This window comes from Chionomys nivalis, chromosome 1 (genome assembly GCF_950005125.1).
Source record: "Chionomys nivalis chromosome 1, mChiNiv1.1, whole genome shotgun sequence".
Taxonomy (NCBI): Eukaryota; Metazoa; Chordata; class Mammalia; order Rodentia; family Cricetidae; genus Chionomys; species Chionomys nivalis.
Window position 1 is genome coordinate 102285829 of NC_080086.1, and position 15641 is coordinate 102301469.

Genomic DNA, 15641 nt, shown 5'->3' on the forward strand with positions numbered 1-15641 from the left:
CAGCATTCTCCCAGACTTGGCCTGAAGAAGCCGGAGGACGCCGAGGCCCCCCGAAACCCAGCCACTCGGAGCTAGCCTTCTGTTGGTATAAGTCCACCGGGTAGGCTAATCTCCTTAATGAAATTGCTCCCTAAACACGGAGGCTGCTTTTCCTGTTGTTTTGTTGAAACGAGGCCTCCTACAACGCAGACTGACTGGCCTTGAACTCAAGGTGAACCAAAGCCAGCTTTCCACTCGGACCCTCCTGTTTCTGCCCACTTTCCAATCCAGAACCTATAGTGGGTGGGTTGAGGTCGGGTCACGTGACCCAGACTGGTTTTGAACTTCTGTGTCTTTTTTTCCCCCTCCGCCTTTTGGCAAATGCTGGGATTTCTAACTTGTTCCATCGTACCACGTGAGAGCCCGCTCTTTCCTTCCTTCCCTCCTCTTTTTATTTTTATTATTAGGGTTTTGTTGTTGTGTGCGCGTGGCGCTTGAACATGCGCTTGCGCAAGCCAAATGGACACCCTCAGGTGTCATTCCTGGAGTACCGTACACCCTCACGGGCTTGGAACTCACTAAACAGGAGAGGCTAACAGGCCAAGGGACCCCAGGGATCCTCTTTCTTTCAACCTCCCCATCGCTGAGAATACAAATACACATGCCTCAAAAGTGTTAATAGGTGGGGGCGGGAGAGATGGCTCAGTGGTTAAGAGCACTGACTGCTCTTCCACAGGTCCTGAGTTCAATTCCTAGCAACCACTTGGTGGCACACAGCCATCTATGAGATGTGGTACCCTCTTCTGGCCTGCAGGCATACATGGAAGGAATAGTGTATACATAATAAGTAAATAAATCCTTAAAAAAAAAAAAGAAAGAAAAAGAAAGCACCGGCTATTCCTCCAGCGATCTTGAGTTCAATTCCCGGCGACCACGTGGTAATTCACAACCATCTGTAGTGAGATCTGGCGCCCTCCTCTGGCTTGCAAGCATACATGCTACAGAACACTCTATACATAAGTCTTTTAAAAAAGAGTCAATAGGTGAGTTAATCGGTAACTATTATTGAAAAGGGGTTGCCGGGCGGTGGTGGCGTACACCTTTAATCCCAGCACACTGGAGGCATAGGCAGACGGTTTTCTGTGAGTTCGTGGCCAGCCTGGTCTACAAGAGCTAGTTCCAGGACTGGCTCCAAAGCAACACAGAGAAACCCTGTCTCAAACAACCAAAAGAAAAGGGGTTGTCGTGGTGCGCTGCTGTTTCCTCCAGATTGGATTCCTGCTCTCTGGAAGGAGGGCTGAGGCTGCTGTGATCACCACTGGGAGGGGCGGATGGGGGGGTTACAAACAGTAAATAGTAGGGAAACTAAGTTGCTTGCGGGGAGCAGGGACAACCTGACTCCAGCGAGTGATGCAATTTTCTTCAATCAACACCCATTAAACAGTCCCAATAAACTCACTGGGCAGACTCTATAATATATTGGAGCCCTGCCTGGGGTGAATTGGTGCCGCCATATATCTCCCTGGGAGAAATAACACAACTGGGCACCGCCCTTTAGGTACAAGATTGGACGATGGGGTCATTTTCCCTCCTCTGGAGATCACTAGGTTATGAGTCTGAACACACACACACACACACATGCACGTACAGACACACAGCTAGTCTGCAGTAATTCTGGGCTGTAAACCATGCACCAGCTCACACCTTCCACCTTGCCTCCAGTCCTCACCAAAGTCCTCACCCTTCCCATGGAAGAAGTCAAAAGGCTCTATCGTTTCCCTCCCACGAGAGAGATCTTTAAAGGGTGTGTGTGTGTGTTTCCACGCTTTAGCTATGTCTCTCTTGAGTCGGCAATTTTGTACCCAAGAAAAGTAGTCAAGAATGGAGATATGATACAGTCAGCTCTGCTCCGAGTTACTTACTGTGTAAATTACTTACTTGTGTAAAGCCAACAGCCTCCTAGCTCAGCCTTGCCCTGAGTAACTCCATTTTACAATGTAGCAGTTTGTTCCATTTTGAGGGTAAATGCTAAGACAAAAGGACTCCAAACCCCATACAGGTAAACAACTGTCTAAACCTGTAGGGATGTTGTCTAGGCTCTGCACGTGGCTTGCCTGCCTGTATGTATTACGACATATAAGCTACTGGCCAGTGTGCTGTAGACATCAGGTGACTTAGCGGTGGGCATGGACCCTGGAAACTACACAGAGCTTCTTAAGCTCCTCCCACTCACAGCCCCTCTCACCGGAAACAGGTCCCTGTGACCCTGGAGCAGGACGTAGGTGCTGTGATCAGGCAGCAGCCCTGTCTCTTTCTGAAGCATGCTTTCCCAGACACTTGGATTCCTTCCCTTCCCCAGACACTCCCCTCCCCCCACTTCTTGCATCACACTGGCTGCTTGGCTGCCAGGTGGCTACTTGCTAAATAAAGGAAGTGGTTCCTTTTCCCCAAGATTTACAGCTAGCCTGCCCTTGTTTTCTCAAACTCTAACAAAAAAATCCTTGAACTTAAAAAAAAAACTGTATAAGTCAAACATCATCAGATAACAAATAAAAAAAATTTCAAAATAATTCTTTGGTTTACATATAGTTTTATAATTTATTAAAGATGAAAGTTAATTTGCACACTGAAGTGGTTGTGTTTATTTTTACACACAGAATTAAATTTTGGTTCAATATTTGATAGGACAGAAAATAGAACATTTTCAAAATTTTTCAGAGTTGACTGATACTTTATTTTTAAAGTTTTAAAAATTTCTATTTTATGTGTGTATTTTGCCTGCATATATGTCTGTGTACCACATACATGCCCGATGCCCATGGAGGCCAGAAGAGGACCTTGGATCCCCTGGAACTGGAGTTATAATCATGAGCTGCCACATGAGTGCCAGAAACCAAACCTTGGTGCCCTGGAAGAGCAACGGTACTCGTAGCCCCTGAGCCATCTCTCCAGCCCTTTGATATTTTGATTTTATAACTTCTGATACTGAGAATGCCCCTTTACATGAATAGCTAACACAAAATGGCACTGGATGTTTAAGCCATTTTAAAATTGTTGCAAATTAATCACAAGCCAAACACCTTTTTTAAAAATGAAACATGAATCAAGTAGAGCAGCAATTGTGTGTGTGCATGTGTGTACATGTGTATGCATGTTTAAGTGTGTACACATGGGTGTGCATGTGTATTTGTAGTGTGTGCGTGTGTACAAGTGTGTGTGCATGTGTGTGCATAGGTGTACACATGGGTGTGCGCGTGTGTGGTGTGTGCATGTGTGTGCGTGTGTGCATGGGTGTACATGTGTATTCATGTGTGTATGTGTATGCATGTGCACGTGTGTACATATGGGTGTGCATGTGTATGTGTGGTGTGTGTGCATGTGTACAAGTGTGTGTGTGCATGTGTGGGTGCCAAGGCATGTACATGTGCCTGTGTGGACTGCTCCAGGCAGCATCTCTTGAGGTTGTGCGGTGTGACAGCCTGCTAACTACAAATCACGCACACTGTATATTCAGAGGCACAGCCATGGTGAAATCACAGAATACAACTGGCTAGCACAGCCAGAAACATCAGGAGTACATTACATGTTTGTCTTTGAATTAATTTTTGGTCATTGCATGTCCAGCATACTTACTGTGACCATATTTTTGCAGACCCCACATGCAGTTATCTGGTTCCCACTCAGTTTCAGAAGCCGGGATCTACAGCAGCGCAGCGTCCAATTCTCCGCTATGTCACGGTGTAGTGCACCGTCCTCCTGTCCTCCGGCATTTATTCCCCCGCGGTCTCTAGAGTCTCTTTGGCCTGGGCTGCCTCTCACCTGGGCCAATACTCAGCTTCCTTTGTCTTTCACAAAGTGGCAAGGATGGGCTTCTGTCCTTTCCTGGTAGCTCTCAGGTCACACATACTCTGTCTCGAGGGAGAGCTCCTTGGGTAGCTCCAGAGTGCCATTTGGGGAGGTACATCATGTCAGCTGCCCTTCTTCTGATGGGGCTCCCTATGAATCTCTAACCTAAGGTTTCTGTGACCTTTATTAATTCATACCTAAAGTAGTTATGAGTGTTAGGCCTAAAATGACGATATTTCTGTTCTTAATTCTGTAATTCTCAAGAGTTCAGTATTTGAAAAAAATGTAATTATTTTTAATCATGTGTATGTGTGCTTGTGTGTGCACATGAGTCAGGGGTGTAGCCAGGGTTGGCCCTCTACTTTTCCTTCATGTTGACATCGACATTGTTCTAAACTTGGTGGACAGGCACCCCCAGAATAACCCATGTGTCTTTTTACACTACCTCATCATGTCTAGTACAGGAAGATGCCCAAGGGTCACTCTGGGTCTCCATGGCAAGCGGTCATTCTTTATCACTGGAAGTTGGGGTAGCGTCTACCACAGAGCAGAGGGAGGCAGAGATGCTCAGAGAAGCAGTGGTCTAGAGTGAAGGGGGCTCCTTCCTGCCCTGCTGTGGGCCTTAGCTCTCCGGACTTGACCCTTCTGGACCCCTGGTGCTGCCCAGCCTGTGGGCTCTGAGCTGCCCTGGTTGACTGTCTAGATAAAGCTCCCTAGGGATTACAGTGAGGCCATGGAGCTTTGGTGCTACTTCCCCATGCCTAGGCCTGGAGCCTGGCTGCCTGGCTCATCCAGCCTTCTTTGTTCTGGTCCCAAAGACAGAAGGCACTGGAGGCCGGACCCCCCATCGTCATTTCCTTAGCCCGTGGGTGGGGCAGTGAATGTCAAAGATGTGATGGGAGTGTGTGTGTGGGGGGGCTGGCTGCGACCTGCAGAGTCACACAGACACAGTATGGCATCCTCTCCTTTCAGCTCTCTCGGCACTCTGGAGATGAGCAGAGAGAAGCTTGTACCACAGGAGCCTGTTGGTCCCAACAACTGAGAGACATGTAGACAAGATCTCTAGTATGATGTTCCAGCCAAGGTCTATGCATGGGAAAGGAAGCGGTGAGCTGTACCATATGTTCCCTTCTGACCAATGTGCTCTAGAGAAGAACAGCCCTGTGATATCCTTGAGATCTGTCTCCTCTCCTCTCCTGCCATCCTCTAACTATGAAGATGGAGGCCAGGACGGGTATCGCTGCCCTGAGTCAGACATCAAAGGGAATTGACCAGTCTGCCCCAGATGCTTGTCTTGGCTTCTAGACTTCTTGGCTAGTGACAAAAATACCTGTGAAAAAGGTGACTTGGGCTTAAACTTTGCACCATCTGTAAATGGCTGTGCTTGTAGGCTTGGGAACAGTTCTGGGCTCCCAGTCCCATGCCCCAGGAGACAGATTAGAGAAGTCTTTATGAGATCCTCTAGTGTGCTTGAGGGAAGCCACCTGCAGCTGAAGTAAGCCTTGACTTTTGTCTGCTTTTTATTTATTTGTTTTGTTTTTAGGTTTGTGTGTATGTGTCTGTATAATTGTCTGTGCATTCAAGTGCCCTTAGAGGCCAGAGAGAGCAATGGGTTCCTGGAGCTAGAGTTACAGATAACTGTTAGCCATGATGCAGGTGCTGGGGATAGAACCTAGGTCCTCTGCAAGTGCTTTTAGCTGCTGAGCCGCCATCGCTCCTGTGATCTTGGATTGGTCAGGACAACTCACTTTAACCTTAGACTCCAAGAAAGAAGGCTGCAGATTGGTGTGGTAAGTCCTTCTGTATATGTGTTGTTTTATTGGTTAATGAATATATCTGGCCAGTGGCTTAGCAGAATAGAGCAAGGCAGGAACTCCAAGCAGATAGAGGAGGAAAGAAGGCAGAGTCAGGGGGAAGCCATGTAGCCTCCACCAGAGACAGACGTGCTAGAACTTTGCCGGTAGGCCGCAACGCCATGGTGATGCACAGATTAATGGAGACGGGTTAGTTTAGGACAGAGTTAGCCAGAAATACACTTAAGTGATTGGCCAAGCAGTGATTTAATTAATAGTTTCTTTGTGATTATTTTGTGGTCTGGGCAGCTGGGAATGAACAAGTGGCCTCCACCTACAAATTGGCGGCGCCAACAGCAGTCTTCGGGTCAGCTGGTAGTGTGCTACCAGCTCGTCCTGCCTCCTCCCAGTGCATGAAGTCAGGTTGAGGTGCCCCAGCACCCACAGACAGACAGACAAACAGACAGAGGCAGAAACTGTGAGCAACCTCATGGTTATAAAGTCAGACTGAACCCATTAAACACACTCCCACCTTTAACACTGGGTTCCCACTTTAACTCTGGGGTCCTGAGCAGGAAGGGCTGAGTAAGGTTCTGTGGTCCTAAGGGTGTTTCTGGAATCCTCCTCCTGCCCCATATGAGACTGACCCAAGAGCACCCGCACTCTGAGGGCCTCCTGGACACTGTCCCTTCCACACCTACCTGCTGGGGTCCGTCCTAAGATCCCTACACCGGCTGCAGCTCATCCTCCAGCTTCTTCTTCCGCGTGCCTTCCATGAAGAAGAAATCCATGTGGGTGAGGGCTCTCCCCAGGGCTGTGTCCACCCTACTGCCCACCTCCCGGCTCGTGGAGTTGGCGAGTGTGTCTGAGAAGAAGGGCACATCTTCAGGGAGCTTCTCAGGCTCCTTCTTATTTCCCTGAGGAGAGGAGACATCTCAGGTCCCAGGCCCCGTGGGGATATGAAGAATGAATGTTGACACGGTAAGCAGCTTTCTGGGGTCGGGGGGTGCGGCCTTACCAAAGGGTCGTAGTCTTTCAGAAAACCCCAATTCTCAGCCCTGGAAAGGAAAACACAGGAATGTGAGTGGGTCTGTTTGTCTGTTTGTTTGTTTTGTTTCCTGGCATATTCTGAAGAATGACTTTCACCATCTTGTGAAGTCTTTTTATCATCATGGAGGAGTTAAAATGCTATGCAACCACAATAATAATGCCAAGTGCCCATGTTATATTTAGGGAGTAGCCCACAGAGTGGCCAGTGACTTTTTCTATCTGGTTTCTGTAATTTTCACCAATTCTTATTCCAGATGTTATGTAGAATTTAGCTTCCTTATTTATTCGTCTGTTTAGTCCAGGTTAGTTTAGAACTCACTACGTAGCTGAAGATGACCTTGACTTTTTTTGTTTGTTTGAGACAGGGTCTTGTGATCTTAACTGGCCTGAATCTTTCTTTACAGACCAGGCTGGCTTTGAACTCACAGAGATCTGCCTGCCTTTGCCTCTGAGTGCCAGGATTAAAGGTGTGCACTGCCACACCTGACAAGCTTGAACTTCTGATCCTCCTGCCTCTGTCTTTCCAACCCCGGGATTACAGGCTCGAGTCACCCCCATTTGTGACGATCTAAATGAGAATGGCCCTTATAGGCTTATGTATTTGAAGACTTGATTCCTAGTTGATAGAACTGTCTAGAAAGGATTGGGACATGTAGGCTTGTTGGAGGAGGTATGTCACTGGAGGCAAAAAGCCCATGCCTTCGCAGTGTATACCCACCCCTTTCTTTTCCTTTTGCTGTCTACTCACAGATTAGGATGTAAGCTCTCAGCTACTGCTCCAGTGCCACGCCCACCTACCTGCCTGCTGCTGTGCTTTCTGCCACCATGTAGACCAGGTTGACTTTGAACTCAGAGATCTGTTTGCCCCTGCCTCCTCCTAAATTCTAGGATTAAAGGTGTCAGTCACACTGCCCAGCTAAGTTTACATTTTTTAAATGAAGTCTATGTGCAAAGCCCTGGACAGCTTGTGCATTTGGAGAGCCTTCATCTAGACTTCATGCTGTGGGATAATGCTTTTGTAGGCTGTAAAGATTTGTCACCTGTATTGGATTAGTTTAACACTGATTGGCTAGTAGCCAGGCAGGAAGTACAGGCGGGACAACCAGTCTATGAGAATTCTGGGAAGAGGAAAGACTCAGTCTGCAGTCGCCACCCAGATGCAGAGGAAGCAGGATGAGAATGCCTCACTGAGAAAAGGTACCAGGCCACATGGCTAAACATAGATAAGAATTATGGGTTAATTGAAGTTGTAAGAGCTAGTTAATTACAAGCCTGACCTAACAGGGCAAACAGTTTATAATAAATCTAAGCCTCTGTGTGTTTCTTTGGGACTGAACGGCTGTGGGACCAGGCGGGACAGAAACTTCTGTCTACACTTTCACAACTGCGTGGGTGGCCGCTCCTAGCCATCTTCCTCCTTACTGTGCTTCCGCCACTCCACGGTCTTCGGTTTTGTCTTACAAACTCCAAACTGGGCATACAGTTCAGAGGCATCGTCCCTCCTTGCTTAGTTTACTTACTTGCTTCTCTCCAGTATTGGAAGGGAGGCCCTCTGGGAACCGTGGTCAAACCTACCCAGCTTCCCCTGGCAGTCCACAAAGGCTCATGGGTATCCTTTGTTGAATGAAAGCATGAAGGAGCCCCCCCCACACTGCCACCCCCAGACCAACATTCCTCCCCAGGTAGAGCTTAGTTTCCCAACACCAGCTTCCCATCTGACCTGCCAAGTCCATCTGGAGAGATTGCTGGGAGACAGACCAGGGGCCCCTCTGTGTCTATAGTCCCAACCACCTGCTGGGACTGCAGCCCTGGGCTCCGGTAGGGGCTTCAGACCCTCCCACACACTGTACTTTTAATTAGTGTTCTCCCTGTCCTAATCTCTTTTCCATATATTCTCCCTTTCCCAGCATCTTCCCACATTCCAAGGCAGGTGGGAGCGTGGGGAGGCCTGGGGGAGAAGGGAGGCAGGGACAGGACACTCACCAACGCTGCTGGCCTCGAACTTCGGCTTCCACAAGCTCCCTCCACAGCTGGTCCTGCTGTACACCCTGGGCTGCGGTACCCTGGCAGCCACCAGCAAGACCCCTGCTTGCTGCACGGCCATCCAGGGTCCTGGAAACTGAGGCAAGAGGCCGGGTAGGGGGCGGTCGGTACCCGGATGATGTGGTTCTTTGGAGTCCAGTGTGTTGGCTGCCCATAGGAGACTGGAGAAAGCGGGAGAGGGAGAAAAAAGAGAGAAAAGAGACAGAGATTCTTTTCTTAACCCAGAAAAGCCTCCACAAGGTCCCCCCCACCGGATCCCGAGCTCAGAGTGACTGCAGAGGACAGAACTCTCCAGGCTGGGACCCAACTGTGTTTTGCAGTCCTGTCTGTGTTGACTGTCGCCCAGGGAACAGGCGGCTCCCGAGTACACAAGGGAGGGGGTTGACCCCTCTGAAAGCTCGCGGTGGATATCCGAGCCCCTCTGCATGCAGACCGTCTGTGCTTTGCCCAGCTCCTCCCCTGGGGCGGAGGGCGGGTGCTAGGTTCCCAGGAGGCGGTGCTCTGGAGAACTGCGTGGGCAGGTGAGCGGAGCACGATCCTGTGCTGCCCCCTGGTGGACACAGCAGGCTTCCAGGGGACGCGACCCAGACACAGAAGGAATGCTAGGCCTGGGGCAGAAAGTGAAGACATCTTATCAATTGTCTCAGTTAGAATTTCTATTGCTGCGATTAAACACCACATCCAAAGTAACTTGGGGAGGAAAGGGTTTATTTGGTTTATACTTCTACAGCGTAGTCTATCAATGAAGGAAGTCTAGATAGAAACTCAAATAGGGCTAAAACCTGCAGATGGGAACTGATGCCGAAGCCATGGAGGAGGGCTTGCTCAGCCTGCTTTCTTGCAGAAACCAGGACCACCAGTCCAGGGATGGTACCACCTACAGTGGACTGGACCCTCCTCCATCAGTGACTAATTAAGAAAGTGCCCTACAGCTGGATCTCATGGAGGCATTTTCTCAATAGAGGTTTCCTCCTTTCAGAGGACTCTAGCTTGGGCCAAGCTGACATAAAACTAGCCAGGACACCAAAGTTTGTTTCTTCTGAAAGCCCAGAGAGCACTGTCATTGTTCTTGCCAACCACCCGCGGGCAGCATTTGTAGGCACCGAGTCACAATCCAGACCACAAGGAAGGCTTTCCTAAGTCCAATCTGCAGGTAAGAATCAAACAGCCGCAAGTGACTGTCAGGTGGCCTTGAGTTTAGCTCATCATAAAAGGCACACTGAGGACTTAGGGTGGGAGTCCTGGTGTGAACTCCCCACTTCTGTTTCTTCTCTAACTCAGAGCAGTCCAGCTCTGGACTCACCTCAGTGACACCAGTAGTTTTTTCTTTTTTCTTTTTTTTTCAGACTCAGACACCCCCATCCCTTCTGTTCCAGGCACTCCACCCCTTGTCCTCACCATCATGGGGCTTCCTGGAAGGGATTGTTGATAAACTCCCCTCGCCCCTTCCCTGACACTCTGTGCCTGGCTCCTGCAAGGCTAGGTGCTCAGCCCCTGCACCTCCAGGAGAGAGCAGAAACAACAGGTGCCCCAAATGGAGGGTTTTGGTACCTGGGGCTCAGCCGCTGGGTGGCACTTGGATGAGACTCTGAGACCAGCCAAGTGGCCTGGAAGAACCAGAGGCCACCAGAGCTCCCTGAAAGAGGCTCAGAGCAACTGAGCCACCTGGAAAACACACTCCCCAACCTGCTGAGCTGCCTGTAGGCTGTGCGCTGTGCTCCAGGTTCTCAGCTTTTGCGAGCTGTCATCTGTAGGGGGGTGGGCTTTGGTGACACAGCTGTCTTTGAGTCACTATCTCTGTAAGCAACCCCTTATCCATATCCCCTTAAATAACCCCCCAAACCTCAGTGGTTCACCTAGTTGGCCTTTTATGGTATCCACACTTTGGCCTATTGTAGGCTCCCTCTCTGGACTGAACAGACATTGTGTAATAGTTTGAATGTAATTGGTCCCCATAAATTCATAGGGAGCAGCACTATTAGGAGGTTGGAGTAGGCGTGACTTGTTGGAGGAAATGTATTGCTGTGGGGGTTTTGAGTCTCCTATGCTCAAGCTACACCTAGTGTCACAGTTCACTTCCTGTTGCCTTTGGATCAAGATGTAGGACTCTCAGTTCCTCCAGCCCCAGGTCTGTTTGCACACTCCTATGTCCCATCATGATGATAATGAACTAAACCTCTGAAACCATAAGTCACCCAATTAAATGTTTTCCTTTATAAGAGTTGCCGTGGTCATGGTGTCTCCTCACAGCAAGAGGACCCTAAGACGTGTGTTGTGTCTCCCCAGAAAAAGTTCATTATGAAAGAGGCAGCAGGGGTTTGGTCTTCACAGTTGAGAAGAATTTTGCCCATGACAAAATGGGGGCATGCAGAGTCTTAGATACAAGAGAGAGAATAGAGGGGAGGGGGCACAGCCGGGAGCTGGAGGTCAGATGCGGATGCAACCAGATATAGGGATGTTTGGGAGTTTGTTCTGCACATGGCGGGTAGTACTGATGAGGCACGAGCACCAAGGTAAAACAGAATTAGAACCACCAGGACAGGGGCTGGAGAGATGGCTCAGAGGTTAAGCGACCGACTGTTCTTCCACAGGTCGTGAGTTCAATTCCCAACAACCACATAGTGGGTCGCAACCATCTGTAATGAGATCTGGCGCCCTCTTCTGGTGTGTCAGCATACATGGAAGCAGATACTGTATACATAATAAATAAATCTAAAAAAAAAAAAAGAAAGAAAGAAAAAGAAAGAACCACCAGGACAGGGACAAGCCACAGGTGAGGCTGTAATCACTGTGACCCCTTGGAAGGGTAGCTCCGAAGCCACACTGGGCTCTGGAAGAGACAAATGTAGGGGAGACCCAGTGGCCGGGGCAGGAAGTGAAGGGACGCCAAAAAACCATGGTTTGGCAAACATGGCTCTCCTTTGCTAAAATCCGTTAGATTCCCTTATTTGTCCACTTCCTCTTTCTGAGGCTGCCTACCAAGGTCCAGCTATCAAACTATTGAAGTCCAGCAATCAAAAGCCTGCCCTTCTTGACTCACTTCATTAATATGCCCAATTAAAAGTAGACACCTCATCCTAACATGGAGTTTCCCCTTTTCCTTTATAAAGCAACATTTTCCTGTGGGCTGCATCTGTTCCCTCTCTATCCAGAGGCAGTCCTTTGTCTCACGGGGACAAATATCCCTGACCCCTCTCCCTTGTTCCCTTCTGCTATGATTCTACGAAGAAGGACTTTGACAACCGGTGAGAGGCCACAGCAGGCGAGGGATAGACAAATATGTACAGATAGGGCTTAGGTGAGGAGTCTATTGCGAGAAGGGTAAAAAGGGGAGGAGGAGGGAGGGAGAGAGGGGAGGGTAGAGACTGGCCTCTTCTGTACCACCGGAAGAGACAGGAAAGGGGCGGAGCTTATCTCTTAAGGGGACCTTTTGGTCCTGCAAACAGACTTCATAGTGATTTAGCAGCCATAGGACCCTGGGCTGGCCAGGATACTGCCTGAGTGCATCCTGCCAGGTGACAGGGGCCAGAATGCCCGAATCCTAACACCTTCCCCTTCACCCTTGCCCTTCATCTCCTGTTTTTCTACCTTATCCCTGCCCTCTGTCCCTCTGAAGCAAACAGATCTCCTTCGTACTGAGAACTTGGTCTTGGGGGTCCTTTTCCTTTCAAGAAGGACCTGACACACCATCCTTTGGTGTTGGCACGAGGAAGGGGCTGAGGTGAATATGGGGGTTCTAGGGAGCACGGTGTAGGGTAAAAAGCCCAAGCATAATTCCGGGTCTTGAAATCACCGGAGCTCAAAATCCAACTAATCCCTGAGCTTGCCCCAAACTCAGGATTTGAAATCCCACCAATTCTCACCCTGGAAATCTCCACCCTGGAAAAATCCACTATAAGCCTGCTTCCCACTCGGTTCTCTACCGCTTTGCTCCTAAACAGAGGCAGCCCCCTCCCCCGTCCCCCGTGTTTTTCCGCAGTACATCTCACGAGAGGTTTGTTGTGCGGTGTGACTTGGTTTTCCTTGGCTAAGGACTGCCAGGTTACCTTTCCTCTCAGCTGTAATGCTTACATGTGGGTCTAAAAGGAATGATGAGTTGTGGCGCCTTCTCCTCTCTTTTGTTTTTCCTCTGTAACTGGGCAGGTTTTCGTGAGTGCTTTTGAGTCTGGGGTGGCAGTGTCCCTGCACAGTGCCAGGAACATGGCTCCTTACCATGTTCAAGAACAGCAGCTCTCACTTCCTTGCAGCCCAGGAACTAACCTACCTACCTTCCTTCGTTCCTTCCTTCGTTCCTTCCTTCGTTCCTTCGTTCCTTCCTTCCTTCGTTCCTTCCTTCCTTCCTTCCCTCCCTCCCCCTTCCCTCCCTCCCTTCTTCCTCCACACCCTCCTTTCTCTCTCTCTTCCTCCCCCCCACCTTCTTTTTTTTTTAAACAGGGTTTCTCTGTATAGCCCTGGCTGTCCTGGAACTCATTCAGTAGCCCATGCTGACCTCAAACTCTGAGGCAGAGGATTTTCTTTTTTCTTTTTTTTGAAGAGAATAGAGGCTGTTGCCTCCAGAAGGTCCTTTCTGTGTGCTAAGGGAAGTCCTTATCAGACTGGCATGGGCAATGGCACTCAGCAGTTAGGGACAGCCATGTGACTTGCTGGGGTGCTTCAGCCCTGGTCCCTTGGTCACGTTCTCTCGTGACAGGAAGTGCAACAGCACAGGCTAAAGTGGCCAGCCAGTCAGACATTTAGACTGGCTCTCACGATGAGTGTGGAGGCTGTATATTTCTATGGAAGTTGGTTGTTTACGTTAGCGTTTAAAGCTGAGGAACAGGCTCCTAAGACAGCTGATTGACTGGTTCTTCTCTGAGCTGATCACAAACATCTATTTTAAGGGCAAGCAGCGAGGTGTAAAGTGATACATTGCTATTTTATTGTTAAATTTCTTACTTCCAACATGATTGCTTTTTGAATGGACTTGCTCTGTGTTCCTGGCTTCATGATGACTGATTGTGGCCCCATAGAACCCGAGGACATCATGTCTTCTGGGATCAGTTCTGGATATGGTGAGATCTGCAGAGTCAGGAGGCCGCTTACCCCACACACAGCTCCAGCTGTGGATAGTCATCCGATGGGCATGGTCGTAGGAGTTAAGGGCTGGTGAAGAAGGCTTGCTAGGGTCTCCTCTAAGACACACAGACTGAACCCAACTTTGGAAGTTAGCTGTTTTTAAAGTCTGTTGCAAGAGTTCCCAGATGCACACTTATTATCTCCGAGCAAAGACCCACAGCTCCTGGCAGCCTGGGCAGGGGCCAGGCTGGGGTTGACCTGAAGCCTTCTCCATAGATGGGGAACACATGGACGCTATCTATTATCTGAAATGGTGTTCTTTGTTACGTTTACATTTATCTATCTGTTTGTAGTGTGGGGCGCACGCGTGCTACAGTAGGTATGAGGAAGTCGGGGTAGAGCTGCAAGCACATCATTTTTTTGTGATGAGGTCACTGGAAATTATGATTTAAAGCTTTAAAATCTACAATCTTCCTTTTGCTGTTTCTCATGTTACATTCATAGAGCCCCCCCAACAATAATCATTTCTTTTGTCTAATAAGCCTTTGTCCCTTCGAATGGTGTCACCTAGCTCTCCCCATCCTGAACCCCTGGCAACCTCCCCACTGCTCTCTGCATCTCTGAATTTCATCAGTTTAGATCCAACAAACAAGTGGAAATGGGTGGGTTGGTCTTTCGTGCTGCATAGTCTCTCGTTGAACAGAATGGCTTCCAATTCTATCCACGGCATCACAAATAACGAGTCATGGAGGTTTTTTTGTTTCTTTGAGACAGGGTTTCTCTGTGCAACAGTCCTTGCTGTCCCAGAGCTCACTTTTATAGGCAGGCTGGTCTTGAACTAACAGCGATCCCCCTGCCTCTGTCTCCCATGCGCTGGGATCAAAGGGCACCGTGGGATTTTGAGGAGGTTTGCACTAAGTCTGCTGTGGGGTGAACAGAACTGTGTTAATGTGCCCATGTCTTCCTCGTCGCCCTCTAGAACCGCTCTGGAAATGCCTTCACAGACACTGCCAGAGGTATCTCTCCCAGATGATCTCAGAGCCTGTCAAGTTGACAGTTCAGATATCAAGCACTTAAAAAGGAAAGAACCAAACTGAAGTCATATACTCCTTCTAACCAAACTACAAAAGCCATCTTGGATCATTTCTATCATCTGTGTGCCTTGGAAGTGAGTACTCTGAACCATGATTGTCTCGGGTAGGGTTCCTATTGCTGTGAAGAGACACCAGGAGCAAGGGTACTCTTATAAAAGAAAGCATTTAATTGGGGCTGACTTAACAGTTTGGAGATTTAGTCCATTATCATCACGGTGGGAGGCATGGTGGCCTGCAGGCAGACATGCTGGAGAAGGAGCTGAGAGTTCTACATCTACGTTTGTAGGCAACAGGAACAGACTGTGAGCCACTGGGCCTGGCTTGAGCCTCTGAAGCTTCAAAGTCCACCCCTCAGTGACACACTCCTCCTATGCGTATGGGGACCATTTTCTCTCAAACCACCATAATGTTCAGGGAAGAGGTAACAATATTGATAATAACCCACCTGTGATTGGGGCAAGTGTGGGGTAATTTGAGGACATGCATTAAACCCACCACAGCATTGTCCTTTTTTTCAAAAGATGTATTTATTATGTATATAGTGTTCTCCCTGCGTGTGTCCCTGAGCACCAGAAGAGGGCGCCAGATCTCATTACAGGTGGTTGTGAGCCACCGTGTGTTGCTGAGAATTGAACCAGGACCTCTGGAAGAGCAGGCAGTGCTCTCAACCTCAGAGCCATCTCCAGCCCCCCCTTTTAGTGTTTTCATGCATTCAGGCCAGTCAGTGCTGATAGACGCCTTTAATCCCAGCACTCGGGAAGCAGAAGCAGTCAGATCTCTT

General features: G+C 49.0%; 1 protein-coding gene across 4 annotated transcripts; it reads right to left on the reverse strand.

The window, feature by feature from the left end:
* Window positions 1-5661: 5661 nt before the first annotated feature.
* C1H2orf50 (chromosome 1 C2orf50 homolog) lies at window positions 5662-9113 on the reverse strand. Of its 4 annotated transcripts, XM_057782084.1 has the most exons (5): window positions 9020-9111; window positions 8652-8872; window positions 6637-6676; window positions 6320-6535; window positions 5662-6094 (listed from the first exon to the last, which is right to left on the reverse strand). In XM_057782084.1, exons 2-4 carry the CDS (start codon window positions 8864-8866, stop codon window positions 6344-6346), a joined length of 447 nt encoding a protein of 148 aa, XP_057638067.1. In that variant the 5' UTR covers window positions 8867-8872; window positions 9020-9111; the 3' UTR covers window positions 5662-6094; window positions 6320-6343. The 4 variants fall into 4 exon arrangements, with proteins under 4 accessions (XP_057638067.1, XP_057638064.1, XP_057638066.1 ...); XM_057782081.1 differs by having other exon boundaries at window positions 5662-6014; window positions 8652-9113; XM_057782083.1 differs by having other exon boundaries at window positions 5662-6018; window positions 8652-9113.
* Between the last annotated feature and the right edge of the window lie 6528 nt (window positions 9114-15641).